The sequence below is a fragment of the Pipistrellus kuhlii genome, unplaced genomic scaffold, assembly GCF_014108245.1.
Source record: "Pipistrellus kuhlii isolate mPipKuh1 unplaced genomic scaffold, mPipKuh1.p scaffold_m20_p_11, whole genome shotgun sequence".
Classification (NCBI taxonomy): Eukaryota; Metazoa; Chordata; class Mammalia; order Chiroptera; family Vespertilionidae; genus Pipistrellus; species Pipistrellus kuhlii.
In genome coordinates this window covers 12,161,666-12,180,412 of record NW_023425416.1, presented here as the reverse complement: position 1 = coordinate 12,180,412, position 18,747 = coordinate 12,161,666, and the positions used below count along the sequence as shown (strand labels likewise).

The window sequence follows — 18,747 nt, the reverse complement described above, 5'->3', positions numbered from 1 at the left end:
TTTAAGATATTTTTTCCAGGAAAACGATACACTGTGAAAATATTAACTTTTGTCTTCTTGGAAATAAAAGACTCCTATTCCCAAGATCATGTTATATTTATATATATATATATATATGTATATAATGTTTAAATATGAACATGAGATTATACATTAAATTTATTATAAAAATTAAACATTGAAAGAGAAATGTTATGTGGTGTGGGATTGTTGTGGTGTGGGATTACATGAAAATAACTTTGTAAAGTAAGAGCCTATTTATTTTCTTTATAATTTCCAAAGAAGGATAGAATGACAAAAAAAACCCCACACAACTCAATTCTTCAATTCAGGGATTCTAACCTAAGTATAAAAACCTAAAAAGAAAGTAAGTCTATAACTTTACTTTAGGATGGATGCTATGCCTTCCCTTTTTAAGGGATATAGCCTTGAATAATAAATGATCTATAACAGCTAACTTGTATTGTGTGCTGTTTGTGAGGTTTTATATATAAGAGCTTTATATGTATTAACTAATCTAATTCTCATATTAATTTTATGAGGCAAGTATGATAACTCTCCCTTTTCCTTTTATTTATTTATTTTTTGATAACCACATAGAGATTAAGCATTTTGCTAAAGGTCACATTACTAATGGAATTGGGATTCCTGAAGACAGGCATTCTGGCTCCAGCACACATGCTTTTAACAACCTCACTAGACTGTAACACAGCAGAATTTTGAAGGCTCAGAAACAACCCCAATGTGGTTAGATTTTTGAGAATCCTAGCTGGAAAAGCATAGGAATCCCAGTGCTCCTTCAATCCCAACCTCATGAGATTAGGAAACCTTGCATAGGCAGGAAAGGAGATGGAATCAAATAGATCCACATTTTTCTGATGCCATACTACCTTAGCCTTGCTCTGGAATAAATATAGACAGTGTTTTCCATAATTGATTCTGAATCCATTCAATCTGAAAGACAATGTTTTTTCCCTGGACTAGACATTTATTTGATAGTAGTTGCTATAAAGTATTCTGTACATTCATGCACATGATTTAACTCTGTTTCTAGTTATTACCTTCCCTCCAGTTCCTGAAGGATCTGTAATTTTTTCTGGTTTTATATCTTTCATGACACAAATAGCAGCCATAACTAGCTTAACACCAGATGGAGGATTCTTCATTGATTTTACAATTGTAATATCAGCTGGCTAAATCAAAAGAAAACAGGATATCTTCAGAATAGTTTATTTCTAAATAATAAGCTTTTAAAGTAAAGCATCAATTTTCATTTGAAATCGTAATTGTTTTTTGCTTTGCATCACTATAATAAACAATATTAACACAGATTAATAGCAATGGTTCTCAAACATCTGGAAGATCATAGATCCTTATGAGAATATTATGACAGCTATAAACCCTCCAGAAAAAATATTTTTGCTCATAAACACAAAGTTTGTGTGTAATCACAAACCAAGCCTATACATGGAAGCCAGGTTAAGAACCCTAATTCAGACAAAGACTTAATTCTATATTTTCTTATATGTAACTAGAGGCCCAATGCATGAAATCATGCAAGAGTAGGCCTTCCTTCTCCTGGCTGCTGCCACCAGCTTCCTTCTGGCATCTGGGACCGGGACTTCCCTCTGGCTGCTGGCAGGCACTCGGGACCCGGGCATCCCTCACAGCCCTGGCTTTGTAAGGAAGGTCATCTGGTCTAATTAGCATATTACACTTTTATTATTATAGATACTAGAGGCCTGGTGCATGAATTTGTGCACCAGTGGGAACCCTCAGCCTAACCTGCAGGATTGGGTCCAAACTGGCTCTCCAGCATCCCGTGAAGGGTCCCGGATTTCAAGAGGGCATAGGCCAAGCCAAGGGACCTCACTGCTGCATGATCAGGGCTGGGGAAGGATGTGGGAGGTTGGCCAGCCAGGGAGGGACTGTAGGAGGGCTCTAGGGTGTGTCCAGCCCATCTTGCTCAGTCTCAATTGGCTGGACCCCAGCAGCAAGCTAACCTGCCTTTTGAAGTGTCTGCCTCCTGATGGTCAGTGCATGTCATAGCAACTGGTCGACTGGTTGACTGTCTGCCCCCTGGTGGTCAGTGCACATCACAGCGAGCAGTTGAGCAGCCTTAGCATATCATTAGCACATTATGATTTGATTGGTTGAACAGATGATTGGATAACCGGACACTTAGCATATTATGCTTTTATCATATAGGATTAGTTTTAACCCCTCTCCATCCAAAATGTAAGAAGAGATAGGTCCCAATTCCAAACTTATTTTTTAAAAAGGTTTATATTATTTTGACTGACACAATAGATTCACTTACTTAATATCTACTCTAATATCTTCTGATCTCTCTTGCAATTGCTAGAAAGCTAACAACTATATATTTTAGTTTCCCATGAAGCTAGAGTTGTGAGAGGTCATTCGGTTACACCATCAGATCACTTGAATGACAAAAGAACTCACAATGAATAAGTGGAGAGATGGGCAGAGTGTGAGACATCTATTTTGCCCACATGGATTATAGTAAGATGGTGTAGCTCTGCAAGCTTCTGACTCAGAGGGTCCTTTGGTAGACTATTTATGCAATTTGGCTTTGAATCATTCCTGACAGCTCAGCCTATGATCCGTTTCTTTAGCTCTTCCAACAATTCTGTAATCCATTTGTAAAATTCCCCCCCAAAATACTATCTGCTTATACCGTGTTTCCCCAAAAATAAGACATCCTCTTAAAATAAGACCTAGCGCATGGAAAGATAAGACATCCCCTGAAAATAAGACCTAGTGCAACTCTGGGAGAAAAAAATAATATAAGACACTGTCTTATTTTCGGGGAAACAGGGTACTAAATAGAGCCAATTCTCTGCAACTGAACCCTAAGTCATATCAAATATAGTATTTGATACCAACAATGGTAAAAGCAACAGACTCACAATGAAATAGCTGGAGGAGTTTGAAGACATTAAGAATCCTGTGAGTTTCAGAGAATAGAGTACTGAATAGAGTACATTTAGTACTCTATTCTCTGAAACTCACAGGATTCTTAATGTCTATATGATAAAATATATTGTTCGACTGGTCAACTGGTCACTATGACACGCACTGATCACCATGGGGAAGACGCTCAATGCACAGGATTGAGATTCCTCCTGTCTGAATTGAGCCTTCAGGGTTTGGGCCAAAACTGGTTATCTGACATCCCCTGGAGTGGTCCTAGATTGCAAGAGGGCACAGGCCAGGCTGAGGGACCCCACCAGTGCATGAATTTGTGCCCCAGGCCTCTGGTTTAACATATGCCTTCTGGTCTACGTGCAGAACTACTTTGGCCTCTTGGAATCTGTTTGTTCCATTTTCATTGGAATATCCTAAATGAAAATTATAAATAATATGTGAAAAGCAAAAAATAATATAATTAATATAATATAATATATCAAAGAGGAGCTGTTAAGAGTCAAGTTCCAGCCCTGGTTGGGTGGCTCAGTGGGTTGGAATGTCATCCCATACATCAAAAAGGTAGTGGGTTTGATTCCTGCTCAGGCCTCATATGAGAGGCAACTGAAATGTTTCTCTCATATCTATTATTCTCTTTCTCTTCTCTCTCTCTCTCTCTCTCTCTCTCTCTCTCTCTCTCTCTCTCTCTCTCTCTCTCTTTCTCTCTCTTCCCTCTTCCCCCCACTTCCTCAATCTTTTTTTTTTTTAAATCAGTAAAAACATATCCTCAGGTAAGGACTTAAAAAAAAAAAAGTCAAATTCAATTTGTCTGGACAAAAACAATATATCATCCACTGAAATAAAACTACTCCTAATTAACCAAGTATCTGTACACAATTTTACTTTATTGGTGAAACGTAAGGTAACTAATGCCAAAGCTTGCCTTTAGTGTATCCAGTGCAGAAAGAGCTGCTTCCAAGGCTGGAATCGCTTCAGCTAAGTCGCTTTCACACTCATTTTTCAGAATTTGGGCTTCTTCAGCCTTTCCACTGGCTACCTCTTCATCTAATTTCACAAACTTTCTTTTTGCTTCTACTTCTGCAGACTCTATCTCAATAACCTAAAGAAAAAATTAAAGACAATTCCTCAAACATTCTATTGCTTTCTCCCTTCTGGAGAATAAAAGAATGTTTGAAAAGTAGGGAAACTTGAAGGGTAGAAAAGCCCAAGATAAAATGAGGAGAAATGCAAATACATGCAACCTAATTTGGTAATGGGCTTCCCCCTTCCCTTCAAAAGTGAATGAAAGAAATCCAAAGAGATAGCCAATCAAGAGAAAAGGATAAAGTTCCTAAGATCTAGTGGCAAAATTGAGGCTTATTTTCTTTTTTAAAAGTGTATCTTTATTGTTGAAAAGTATTACAGATGTTCCCCTCCCTCCCCCAGTAGCCCCCTTCATCCTTCTCCTGCCCCCTCAGTGTTATTTAGAATAGCTAAGATCTGGGAACAGTCCAAATGCCCATCAGTAAATGAATGGATAAAAAGCAAAACAAAACTGTAATACATTTACACAATGGAATATTATGCAGCTGTAAAAAAGAAGGATCTCTTACTCTCTGAGACAGTATGGAGGGACCTGGAGAGTATTATGCTAATGAAATAAGCCAGTTACAGAAAGACAAGTACCACATGATCTCACTTATATGTGGAATCTAATGAACAAAATAAGCTGAAGAACAAAATAGACCCAGATACTTTGAAGCATGCAACAGACTGACTATATTTCAGAGGAAAGGGGTAAGGGACCAGAAGAGATTATCCAAAGAACTTATGAACACAGATAATAATGTGTTAAGACTTATTTTCAAAGCTAATTTTACATATTTCAATTCTCTTCTGACATCAATTAAAATAAACATTCATGATACTCTACCCGCATCATATGTGCATTTTCAATTTTAGCTTCCTCCAATTTGGGCTGTAATTGAACAAGTTCCAATTTCATTTCACCAACCTAAATAGACAATTCATCATTAATTTTTCATAGCTGCAATAGCTACAGAAACCAAACATAGAAAACTGAAACTTAAATGTATCGGAAAGTATTAGGGCCAGAAAATCTTAACTTTTTCTTCTAGTTCTTTACGTGATAAAAGAAATAATGAGAGCGTGGCCAGTTTCATTTACAAAATATTTTTTCTTCCTTGAGTATATGTTAGGGCAGCAGGAGAATGCAGTTGCCACAGAAGAAATGCAGATAGAAAAGAAGGTGGAAGCTTAGAGTGTCCCTGTTATACTATTGCTTACATTGAAATAATGCTAATAAGCATTAGAAGTACTTGACTCATTTAAAAAAACACACACACCAGTCTTTTATTTTTACCAGCTATTAAAATAAAAAAGTCAACCAGACTTCTTATATTCTCTCCAAATTCCAAAAAAATTAAGACTAAAACAAGATTTATCTGAGTCTGTGTGGTCTGGGTAATTTAGTAAACTTCTCTAAAACTCATTTTAATTATCTGTAAAATATAGATAATAAATTTTTTTACCTCATAGAGTTGTTATGAGGAATAATTGAAGGAATACATGTGAAACATATAGCACAGTGCCTGACCCATATTATTCCTTACATTTCCTATTATATATTACCATTTTGAGCTATCAAATGTACCTGAGATTCAGCAAAAGCTAGCTGGTCAAGCCCATTCACGTATCTTTGTTTTGCTTTCATAACAGCTTGTCGCTTCTGAGTCAAAAGCTGTCGAAATGAGGCAATAAGTTCAAGATAAGAAGTAGCAGTAACATAGTTATGTCGTCCTAACTCCTGCAAGAACCTAAAAGAGAAGCAGATCATATAGCTTAATATAAGGAATAGGCTTCAGAAAGTAAGAAGTAAATTCAACAAAGCATTAACAACAAGCATTTAAAAATAAAGGTTCATTTTTAAAATTAAAAAAATTTATGTTTTTATTGAGTTTTAGAGAGAGATGAAGGAAGAGAGAAACAGCATCAATTGACTGCCTCCTGCACACCCCCTACTGGGATCGAGCCTGCAACCTGGGCATATGCCTTGACAGGGAATCTAATCATAACCTCCTGGTTCCTAGGTTGATGCCCAACCATTGAACCACACCAACAGTTAATTTTATTTAGAGGATGCTGAGTAATTGAACTCCATAGAGTTCTAGAATTCTACACATTCCAATTTCTTATCTACAAAATATCAAATAGCAATGATGTACTTAAAAAGTACAAATAAATAGATCTGTATCAAAGGTGAACTACAGCAAGAAAAATATAGGCCTTTTTACATGTTTCATAAGCCATGAAGATCTCACCCTGTAAGGGACTCAAGATATTGTGTAAGCTAGGCAAGTATAGTAGGAAAGGGGATTGCAGATAGGATAGTAAGAATGAGTCATCATTCTTTGCACAAGTGTGAACTTGTCAGCTGAATGGGGTATGGCCAAGAATTTGTAGTATGAGATTACTACACATACAAACAGAAACAATGAAAGTAATGATGTTTCATGGCAAGTATGCAGACTACAGCCCTCTTCTTGATGCAACTGTCCAAGCCAACCATGCTACTTGGGTAGGCAATATACTCTATTCTATAGTGATATGAGCTCTTGGGCTTATGCACCTTTGAAATGGAGATCTCAGAGATTATTAGAGGTAAAACAGACACTTGATATATCCACAGCCTACCAACTAGCTCCCTTTATCTGAGAACTTCCACCTAGTGCCCCATAGCAATGTTGGTTCTGTGGAAGTTGCTATCCTAACTATAGCTGATCAAACCAGAGTTGGACACTGGACACAAATGAGGCTAATCACATTTTGGAACAAATTTGGAATGGGGAGTTGGAAACAGGCAATCAGTCTCTGCCTATAGCTGGAATTGCAAGAAGTAAATTGAGAACTGAAAGGCAGCCAGTTTCCTTCATATGCCCGAGGAAGCAGAAAATTCAGTCTGCAAAGAGAAAGAAATAAGTAGGTGCCCAGACAAAAGCAGGAATGAGAAATAGAGAAAAGGCATTTCTGGTTTTAGAACAGCTTTCTAATTCCTGCTTCCAGTCACTTCTGAGACCCAGCTGAAACCTTTCCCTTAAGCTTTGTCAGACACCTCTGTATCTTTATGATAAACCCCCTCTTCTTGTTAAAGCTAGATCAAGTAGCTTTCTATTACTTGCAAGCTGAGGGTCTTTACTAATTAAGTAATCAGAGAGATCTAGAAAACATAGAAACCATATTAAAATTTTGAACTTCCACAGAAAGAGATTCTTCAAAATATGACATTATTGTAATTTAAAAATTCATTAACTTTTCTGAAAGATCCATAATAGAAGTGTGAAAATGTTTGCAGATTGGAACTATCTCTCGTCGTTCAACTTCAGTAAGCTCCAGTGTTTCTAAGAATTTCACAGCTACAAGCTCAAGGGCATCTTCGGGCCATGGCTAAAAAGAAAAAGAAAAAAAAAGAAAACTTGTAAAACTTAAGATGAATATCCTACTCCAACTATGTAAATTAAATGCCTTTCTATACGAGAATTTAGGATTGAGAAAATTAAACCCTAATGAGGAAAAAGGATTAGGGGACTGAGGTCACCAATAAATCTATGAAAGATCTAATTAATATGTTCATAAACTAAAATTAAAGATAACATGAAAGGTCAATGATATCCTATACAATAAAGAGGTATTGACCCTCACACCATCACAAGATGGCTGCACCCACAGCGGAGGCGGGTTTCCAGTAAGAGCCTTAAGGAGCAATCAGCAGGGATCCGAGGCTGTGTGGCACCGGGCCGGGGTGGGGGACCTGAGGCTGTGCCCCCAGCCCAGCGGGGCTTGACTGGGGACTTTGGCCATACCCCCTACCTAGGGACCTCAAGGCACGCCTCCGCCCTGGTGCTGGGCTGGGGGACCTCAGGCCATGTCCTCCCGCCCTGGTGCCAGGCCAGGGGACTTGAGGCTGCACTCCTTGCTCAGCGGGACTTGACAGGGGACCTCAAGGCATACCCCCATCTTGGTGCCAGGCTGGGAACTTCAGGCCACACACTTCACCCCAGTGCCGGGCTGGGGAACCTGAGTCTGCACCCCTTGCCTGGCTAAGCTTGATGGGGGATCTGAGGCTGTACCCCTGTCCAGCAGGGCTTGATGGGGGACAGGCCAGCTGGGTCTGGATCTCACCCAATGGGGGTAGGACCGGCCAAGTCTGGTTCTCATGCGATTTCAAGGCATGTATGGGTGGGTGGTGCCTTGACTCTGGGTCCTATGGCACACCCCAGTCTCTGACAGGAGGAAGATTTTCATATACATTTTACTAATTTTCTTTCACCTCTGACACTTCTATTATAGAGAAAGCGCATGCATATGAGCCTAATCAATGGACACAGACAACAAGGGGGTGGAGTACAAGTGGGGGAGGGGGGTAATGGGGGAATAGGGACATATATATATAAAATAAAAATAAATAAAAATATTGTAAGAAAAATATATATTAAATCTAATCTATACAAGTGGTCACCATAACCTTAAGAGAACTGTTTCTTCTTCTTTTTTTTTTAATACATTTTATTGATTTTTTACAGAGAGGAAGGAAGAGAGAGAGAGAGCCAGAAACGTCGATGAGAGAGAAACATTGACCAGCCGCCTCCTGCACACCCCCCACCGGGGATGTGCCCGCAACCAACGTACATGCCCTTGACCGGAATCGAACCCGGGACCTTTCAGTCCATAGACCGACGCTCTACCACTGAGCCAAACTGGTTTTGGCAAGAGAATTGTTTCATCTGACAAAGATTTTTAAATGAAATTCTCTGTAGCCTGAAAATTATCATGGAAGGAAATAAGGAGAGGTTTCCTTCAAAAGTTGTCCCTCTCTCTTCCTCTTTGTAAAAAAAAAAAAAAATCAATAAAATATATTTAAAAAAAATAAAATAAAACTTCTATTGGTAGTGCATCTCACAGTAAAATTGATTAACATGAAATGAACCTAAAGCAGTCTTATTTTTGTGCAAAAACATAAAATATAAAGTTATCAAGACTGCATTATAAAATTTACAAAAGCATCCATTAAAAAAAGAAAGAAAGGAGAGATAGTACGGTAATATCATGTAAGGAAAAATATCCTGTAAGTAAATTACATCTAGAAGATATTTACTGTAGAAAATTAATTTTCATTTGTAATGCTAATAACAAGACTCTCATGAAAATCACACATACTGTCAAAACAAGCCAAAGGAAAATCGTTTGGGCAAAAATAAAAAGGATCCCAAGTCAATTTTACAGAAAAGATTCCTTTAGTAACTTTTGGATGAGAATATGTTTGTATATTTTCAGAAAACTACTCCAAGACCATGGGGATTCCTGCAACAGAGAGGAGGTGTCAGATCTGCTCTAACCACAAAAGACAAGAGGAGAACATTTTTAAACCTTAGTAGAAGCTTCTAAATATTTATTATTAGTGAATTTTTGTCAAACGCCAGAATAAGTATCATATGACTTATACATCATTGAAACATTACAAAAGTTTATCTTTGTGTTCTGAGTGCCTTATTGTTGATTATCCTGCCAATCATGAAGGTCTAATACTCTCTGTAGCAGTTAGAATGTTTATGGTTAAGACACAGTCTTACCATGTCTTCAAGGGGGATATTTATAAGTTCAGCAGTAGGATATTTTCAGGGTTGCTTAGGTTAGAAGTTCAATCATGTCACTGGGGATCCAGTTTTTTTCTGGCTTTTTGCTCCACCATTCTCAGTGCATTTTATTTTATCCTTGGGCTTGATCTAGAGTGCTGTGGCAATGGTCATTATATCCTCAAGCAACAAGGTGGAAAGACAGAAAAGGACCTTTTCCTACCATGCAATACTTTTTCATAGTAAAAAACCCAACAACAATAAGACAAAAAAAACAAACAAAAAACAACAACTTTTCCCCAAAGCAGATTTTAACTCAGGACCCTATTGGCAAGGAATGGGTCATGAATAGGCTCATTTATAAACCAAGTAACAGTAATATTGAGAGTACCAATATTGATTTAGACCAACCAGGAATCAATCTACATAAGGGTGATATCACAATTCTATCAGCAAGGATGGGGCAGGGAGTAGAAAATACCTATTGATAGGTAACCAATAGTGTCCCCCGTGCCATCAGAAGCTGATATTGCATGGCATGAGATACCCTGGGGATAAGATTTATTGTTTAACTAGTTTATATAACTCTATATTCCAAATAGCCTTCTGGAATTTATTTTTACCAGCATCTTGTCAGAACTTATTAAGTAGTCATTGGTTTTGCTTCACGATGTAACTAACAAAGAGCATAAACTAGTTTATGCCATTCTCTTACTGTCCACTTATAATTATATCATATCTTCAATTTTCAGTTCACTACTGGAATCGCTAAGGTTACCTTGCATATCATGCATGGCTATACAAATTAAGCAAGGGTGTCAATGTTAACCCATAGGAAATATTTAATATAAAATGAATATGCAAATAATTTCTTCCCTTATTCTCTGAATTGTTTTGCCACCTCTGGTAAGTATATACCCTACTTTGGGGACTTGACATCTATCAAAAAAAGTCAATGCCTTCCTGATTATGTGACACACAGTGGTTTACACTCACTTCCTGAACTTCACAAACCCAGGCCCCAAACAATGCCACCAGTTTCTCTGACACAGGCTCTGTGTCCCCACTGCTTCATTGTAAATCTATTCTGCTCTGTTAACCACTTAACTTTCCTTATCTATTTACAACTCCCAGTTCCTTCTTTTAAAAATGTTCCCCAATAAGTAAGAATCACTTAGAATAGAAAGTCTCATGGTTATAAAAAAGATATCCAAAAATAGTAGAATTGTATATTTAAGATCTCACAAAATGTATGGTAGGATAGGTTTTCTTTGTGTGTTTGGTTTTGCTTTGGCTACTTAATGAAAGTAGTATTAAAATATGGTTTGCATAAAAGCAAAATTGTTTCACATGCTGTATAAACACTAAAACATCACTAGCTGAAATAAATGTGCTATCCTCAAAAGGACAGAGTTAGTTTCTCAAACATGCAATTGACAAATAAGCAAAAGAGAATAAAACAAGTTAGTATCAAAAATTTATTTTTAAAAGAAATTATCCAGTGATCAATAGTCCACATTCTATTGGACATAAAGCAATAAACAGAAGGCACCATAAGCTACTGTTCTCAAAAGCGTAAATACTTGTCTTATACAGGCAGTGACAATTTGCCATAAGATTAAGTGAGGTGGCAGTCATCATTTGGTGCTGACATGATCCAAATCATTCACCATACAGCCTCCAATTGTTTTTGCTTTTCTAAAATAAAGATTAGCTAAATATATATTAATCATCATGCAGCATCTTTGGTATAAAATCAAATTCCTAGGCATATTTACAATTCCTTTATAACCAGTCACTGACTCAAAGCTCCAACTTAACTCCTGCTGCAGACACTGCCAGTCAGTTTTACCAAACTATATGTAGTTGCCTAAATGAGCCATGCCTTCTGCATTGTTATACCTTTGCACATACTATCCCCATGTGATGGTTGATTTTGTGTGGCAACTTGACCATATATTTGGTCAAACATTACTCTGGGTGTTTCTGTGAGGTGTGTTATGAATGAGTTTAATATTTAATTCCACAGTCAGAAAAACAGATTGCCCTCCCTTATGTGAATGAGCCTCATCCAATCAGTTGAAGGCCTGCCTGAAAATAACAAAAAGGCTGACCCCCTCCCGGATAAGGGGGAATTACTTTTGCCTGCCTGTCTTCAACCTGAGACATCAGTTTTTTACACTTGAACTCAAACATCAGCTCAAACATCAGGTCTAAAGCTTGCTGGCCTTCAGACTGGAACTACAGCTCTCCTGGTCTCCAGCTTTGCAACTGCAGGTCTTAGAACTAACTCATCAGCCTCTATAATCATGCAAGCTAATTCCTTATCATATATATGAAATATCTGATATAAATATATGCATGCACATATATTTCTTTACATACATGTACTAGTATATATGTGTGTACGTACATTATACACGCTATTGGTTTCTAATATACCCCTCCTATATGCAACTAACACATTTTCATATGTCATAGATTCCTAGTCTCAAGTATAACTTTTACACATCAAGATTATGGCTTTTTTATATAATCATTACTGCTCATTTGCTGATTGCCTTTTCTGTCTTTTTGTCTAGTGTATGAGCAATCTGGGGGGAACATGTAGTCTTATCAATCCCTGGTGCTAAGTACTATGTACTTTCATTAGAGTAAGTGATCAAGAAACACTTGCTGAATGTATTTTAATGAAGCTTCAGTAAGGTTTCAGTAAAATTACAAACGATTTAGTTGCCCCCCACCCAACAAAAAAAAATTACAAACCTGAAACCAGTCAATGGTACAGCAATTGATGAGGGATGGAAACTGTCTCAGGCGATTTCGAAAAGCATCTCCAATGGGGCTAAAGGCCACTACAACATGAAGATTATCTTTGCAGCGATTCACGAAGAAAGCAAACAGGGCTAAGGGACTAAGTTCACCGTGTTTATTGCCAGCCTGAGCTACAGGACGGACACCCTAGGGAATATCAGAAAATAAAAAATTGAAAATAGAAATAGGTAAGCTGATGATGAAATTAATAGATATTAGAATATTAAAATTTTTTGTTATTCCCCTTATAAATACATTTACATTTTTGTTTTCATACCAATAGAATAGCCTTAATATAGTTTGTACTTAGAAGATTTCTTCCAATTCTGTGATTTTATAATTTAAAAACAAATATCTGCCAATAATATGACATAAAGATATGAACAAAAAGTTCACCAAGATACAGTTAACATTGTCTTTAAGAGGAAAAAATATAAAGCATCTAGTTAAAATGTTATAAAACATCCATATATGGTAATTTTATAAAATTGTTAAAATTAATGAGTTGTATCAATATAAATGTTATGGCAAGATCAACAAGATAAAATAAATGGGGGGGGGGGGGAACCAACAAATTGCACAACAGTGACAATTCTCTTTGTTAAATTAAAAAATATATCAGGTATATGTAGAAACACATATACACCTTTTTTAAAATATATATATATTTATTAATTGATTTCAGAGAGGATGGGAGAGGGTGAGAGAGAGAGAAACATCAATGATGAGAGAGAAACACTAATCAGCTGCCTCCTCCATGCCCCCCGTTGGGACTCAAGCCGGCAACCCAGGCTTGTGCCTGTGACTGGAATTGGAACTAAGGACACTTCAGTCCACAGGCTGACACTCTATCCACTGAGCCAAATCAGCTAGGGCCATATACACCTTTTGTGATTGTTATGGAAACAATCACAAAAAAAGTGTTAGTAGTGATTACTTTTTAGTGAGCTGGACTTAAGGGACAGTGTGAGTGCAAGGCTTTTATTTTTTATTTTGGACATTTTTCTTGGTTTATATCATTCTTTATTTCACTTTGGGCATTCTTATGCTGAATTCTCTACTTTTATACTTATAATAGTTTCATTAAAACATGTAAATAGTGTTCATGAAATGAGATTATGGGTCACTTGTAATTTTCTGTCTTTGTATAGGAAGAAATTTTATATTAGATTAGGCATAATGGCTCCAGAACCAATCTTTTTTAATCCTCACTTGAAGATATTTTTCATTGATTTTAGAGAGTGGAAAGAGAGAGAGAAAGACAGAGAGAAATATCAATGTAAGAGAAACACATTGATTGGTTGCCTCCTACATGTCCCTGATCAGGGTCTGGGCTGAGGAGGAACCTGCAACCAAGATACATGCCCTTGACAGGAATAAAACCTGGGACCCTTCAGTCTGCAGGCCAATGCTCTATCCACTGAGCCAAATCGGTTAGGCAAGAACCAAACTTCTTGGGTTCAAATCCCCAGCTTGAAATTTATATTCTATGTGACCCGGGGAAAGTTATTTCACCTCTCAATAACTTAGTTTCCTCACCTTTAAAATGGGGGGAAAAAGTATCTATACTAGAGAGTTGTTAAGGGATCAAATGAGTTATAACTTAGAATAGTTCTTGACATAGGTAACTATTTGCTTTTATTTTATATCCTACACTTCTCTTGTTCAAAGCACAAAAGGTTTCATAGTCAATAAAGTTATAAAAAGATTTTAAAAATTTTATATAAGGAGTGGTCTCAATGATCATATATGATAATTTCCATTGTAATTACTATGAATTTATTTTTCAAAGAATTGTCTACTATAGCTATGTTCTACTTTATATCCATGGAAACCTGTAAATCAACACAATCTATGGATTCTGATGGTAATTCTCAAATTATGATTACTATGATCAATGTCAGTTTATAAAAAATTGTTAGATGGTATACCTGCACTAAATGAAGTAAAGAAGTCACTGCTCCATTGAGAAAAATGTTGCAATAACTTAATTCTGCAAAGAATGCAAATGGCACCATGGAAAAAGTCATCTGGAAATGTATATCTGAGGCTGAGACTCTGATGAAGTCTGATAGATATGCTGAGTCTTTAAGAGATGCCCTGTAGGTAGGGCGAGAGCCAGAGGTCAGTTATCAGGAATGAGGTTTAAAGTAAAACCTTTGGGGGATGAAATAAATGAAGTCTAAGATGGTCTTCAAAGTGGAATGCGCAGGATAATGTACAGTGTAGAAAAAAAATAGAACTTCTTTTATATTACCTTTTATATTTAAAAAGCAATATAAAGAAAACAAAAAACAGGGATACATTTCAGTATCCTTGATTTCTGACTATGGCTATGTCCTTGTGAATAAATTGATAAGATGTTCCTAGTCTTGGGTGGAACATGAAAAAAAGTTCTTGAGGCCACTGTTGGATCATACAATAAAATGGTTGTGAAGCAAGTTTTGAAGCAAAATGACAAGAGGAAAAGATAAACAATGGCTAAAATGAGAAGGAAAGCTTAGCAAAGCTTAGGAAGTCCTACTCCCCATGGTTGCACATGGGAATGTGAGGGATGAGTTTATCGTATGCTTTAGAAAAATCGCCATTCTTTAACAGCCTTGATCACATTCTTGATATCATCCAGATAAAAGTAGAGAACCTGGGGTCTTTTTTGTTTTTCCTCCTTCTCCACTCAGACTACAAACTGATAATGTTCCATTTACTGGGGGCTTTTTAAGTGTCTGACACTCCAAGAAGGGCTTTATTTCACTTGATCCTTAGACTTCACAACAACCCTATGTAGGAGGTATAATGTATTTAATATTTCCATTCCATACAAGGGAAAAGCAGGGTACTTGAATTACTCTAGTAATTCCACTTTACTCCATTATCACTGAAGGCTGGAATGAAGCATACAAGTGTGAGTAATGCATTCTGTGGGTAAAAGTGGTTACAGTAATGAGAAAAGGGAAATTACTAGCAGAGAGCTTGCAGAGGAAGTTCTTAGTAATGGTGGTGGAAGGGCAGGGTATCTGAAGTAGGGGTGCTTCACAATTGTGTTTTTTGCCAATTTAATCACAAAGTATGGCACTCGGATATGTTGGAACTATGAAGACAAATAGTTTTATTAAGGGTTTTGGAAACTTTTAACCCGTGGTAAAACATAAAAGCTAACCAAGTAATGTTTTAAAGCTATATTTTCTCATATCACTGTAACCCTAAGACATGATTTGAAAACTCTTATCACTCATAAAACATGCTAAATAAGATAAAACTGATTAAACAAATTGCCAGCATTATGAAAAAAGGAATTATAAAATAAAATTTTGTCTCACAACTATAATAAAAACAATTTAAAATTCACCAAAAAAGATGAATAATAAACTTAAAATTTTTACTTACCAACATCTTTTGCACAAGCTATATTTATCCTAAAGAGCAGAGAAAAATTTCAAGCTAAGAACGTTTCTATGCTAGAGAGACACTCCCTAAAAAAGTATTTACCTCCATCACTTCTTGTTTTTCATCTGCTGCAAAAATGTTAGGAACTTCTCCGGTATTGAGCACACTGTCGATATCCTCCAGGAAAGCTTCCTCTTTTATTTGAGTGTCCGTGATTAGAAAGACTGTCTTGTGGCCTCTCATGCCCACATTCCTTAAGAGAGTCTTAAAATAACAATGTATTTAAAAGCAGATTATGATAGATAGTAGGAAGCTCCAGGCTCCATTTCTCCTGGAGACACCAAATTAGCAGTCTACAGAACAAAATACCTTTGTGAGAACTCTAGAAACTAATTAAAATGCTGTAGCCCCAATAGGAGTATATAAAAAAGAAGGGACAATTCAAGGAGAGTAAGAAAATTTATTACATTTTTCTCACTCAGCACAGAGTAACAGTCAGGAGAATACCATCAATACCTGGCTCCTTTCTCAGGACAGAAGGAATAGAGTAGAACTTGCATCCAGTATCCTGGATTTATCTGTGGGCTGCCTAAGGCACTAATTTCTCTCTTGCCTGACTCAGAACACTGATAGGAATAGGAACTTATTGTAGTTTGGAAATGAAGTTGGAGGCCACTGAAAACAGAGGCAAGAACCACAGCACAATGGAGCAGCAGAATCTAAAGTCCCACCAAAAGGTGCCAGGGGAAGAAAGAGATTAAGGGCAAAATAATATAATAGAAACCAACACTGAAGCTCATGAGAAGAAAAAGGAAATTAAAATGGCCCAAAGAACTGTATATACTAGAATAAAAGCACATGCACAGCCTCAAAGAAGTTCTGAGAGATCACAGAACTTCGGTCACGCTGTTTGATGTTTTCCCCTGCATGAAGTCAGTCTGTAAAAAGTGGGAGAGGTGGCAGTTTATCAAGTAGTCAATATGCTAAAAGAGAATATAATATATATCTAAAGGAAATCAGGAAAATAATGCATCAACAAAATGGAAATATCAATAGACACAGAAACTATAAAAAATAACTAAGAAATTCTGAAGCTGAAAAATACAATAACTAAACTTATTATTGAACCCAAGTTTGGCTGCCTACTGCATGAAAAGCCAAAAGTTTAGAGGTAAGTGCTGGTACGAAGAAAGATGTTTTACTCAAGAGCCAGACACCTGCGAAGATGAGGGACTCTTGTCACAAAGACCATTCTTTTTTCTTTTTTTTTTCTTTTTAATATTTTTTATTAAGTCTCTCAAACAAGGTGCAGTTGGCATCAGCATGCCCCAAACCTCTCAATAAGAGGTTCAAGACCCAGCATTAGACTAGCCTGCCTTGTCTCACAGCTGGGCTTCACCTGGGAATTTCCTAGCTCAATATAAGTAGCAGCCATCTGCAGATCTCCCTGGAGCTCCTGCCATGTGGCCCCAGGCAGTGGGTAACTCTGTACCTCCCGGAAGGCCCAAGAGCTGGTGCACCCAGTGGACAGCTTCAGACCATACCAGATTACAACTCTACACTATCAACAAGCAACACGCTCAAGGGGCAGATTCAGTGAGCACCAAAGCCCAATTGAAGCAAATCCTTCTCCATGGGTGTCTCCTATACAGCAGTTCTTCCATTGTAGACAGAGCTGATCCTCACAGCCAACTCCCAGTGACTCCAACAGCAATGGAGGCTCAACTACAAGACTGTGCACACCTAGAGTACCAAACTCAGGTGACTGGGGAGACTGAGGGGCACACCTAGAGTACCAAACTCAGGTGACTGGGGAGACTGAGCCTCTGGGTCCTATAAGACACCTGGCAAGGCCACTCTGCCAATTCCAGGAGACATAATAGCTCTACCTAATGCACAGAGACAAATATATGGAAGCAGTCAAAAATAAGAGACAAAGAAACATGTTACAAATGAAAGGAATGGAAGCAAGCAAACTATTGGAGGCAGAGTTCAAAACAATGGTTATAGGACTTTAATGAGAGCTTCAAGAAAATTAATGAGAGCTTTAAGCATTTAGTGAAACTTTCAAGGATCTTAGTGAGAATGTCAAAGACATGAAAAAGGGCCAATCAGAAATTAAGCATACACTAACTGAAATAAAGAATAATTTACAGAGGTTCAATAGTAGAGTAAAAAATTCTGAGAATCAAATCAATGATTTGGAATATGAGGAAGCAAAATACACCCAATCAGAAGAGCAAAAAGAAAAGAAAATTAAAAAATATGAAGAAGCCTCTGAGACAACTTCAAGTGCACCAACATTCACTTTATAGGGGTGCCAGAAGGAGAAGAGAGAGAGCAAGATATTATAAACCTATCTGAAGAAATAATGACAGAAACCACACACACACACACACACACACACACACACACACACACACACATATATATATATATATATATATATATATATATATATTCACACACACATATTTAAAAATACATTTTTAATAGATAAAAGCTGCAGGAATTCATTACCACTAGACATAACCTTCAAGAAATGCTAAAGGGAATATTTTCTCTTTAAAAATATATATTTTATTGATTTTTTTACAGAGAGGAAGGGAGAAGGATAGAGTTAGAAACATCGATGAGAGAGAATCATTGATCAGCTGTCTCCTGCACACCCCCAACTAGGGATGTGCCTGCAACCAAAGCACATGCCCCTTACCAAAATCAAACTGGGAACCCTTCAGTTCACAGACCGACGTTCTATCCACTAAGCCAAACCAGCAAGGGAAACGGAATATTTTCAAGTTAAAATTAAAAAATGCTGAACAGCAATACAAAGCCATATGAAAATATAAAGTATAGAATATACACAAAAGAGAAGGGATCGAAGCATGTGACTACAGATAATCAACAAAACACAAAGGAAGTCATTAAGAGAGAAAATATGTGACAAAAAAGCTACAAAACTTAAAGAAAA

At 37.1% G+C, this 18,747-nt stretch overlaps 1 protein-coding gene across 1 annotated transcript in view; it reads right to left on the bottom strand.

Moving 5' to 3' along the window:
* Window positions 1-18,747, bottom strand: part of DNAH12 (dynein axonemal heavy chain 12) — a 203,643-nt gene that overhangs the window by 56,290 nt on the left and 128,606 nt on the right. The window contains exons 45-51 of the mRNA XM_036430765.2: window positions 15,879-16,040; window positions 12,345-12,539; window positions 7,259-7,392; window positions 5,603-5,765; window positions 4,862-4,942; window positions 3,872-4,048; window positions 1,062-1,193 (exon numbers count right to left, since the gene is read on the bottom strand). Coding sequence (XP_036286658.1) covers window positions 1,062-1,193; window positions 3,872-4,048; window positions 4,862-4,942; window positions 5,603-5,765; window positions 7,259-7,392; window positions 12,345-12,539; window positions 15,879-16,040 — 1,044 coding nt within the window. The remainder of the gene's footprint in view (window positions 1-1,061; window positions 1,194-3,871; window positions 4,049-4,861; window positions 4,943-5,602; window positions 5,766-7,258; window positions 7,393-12,344; window positions 12,540-15,878; window positions 16,041-18,747) is intronic.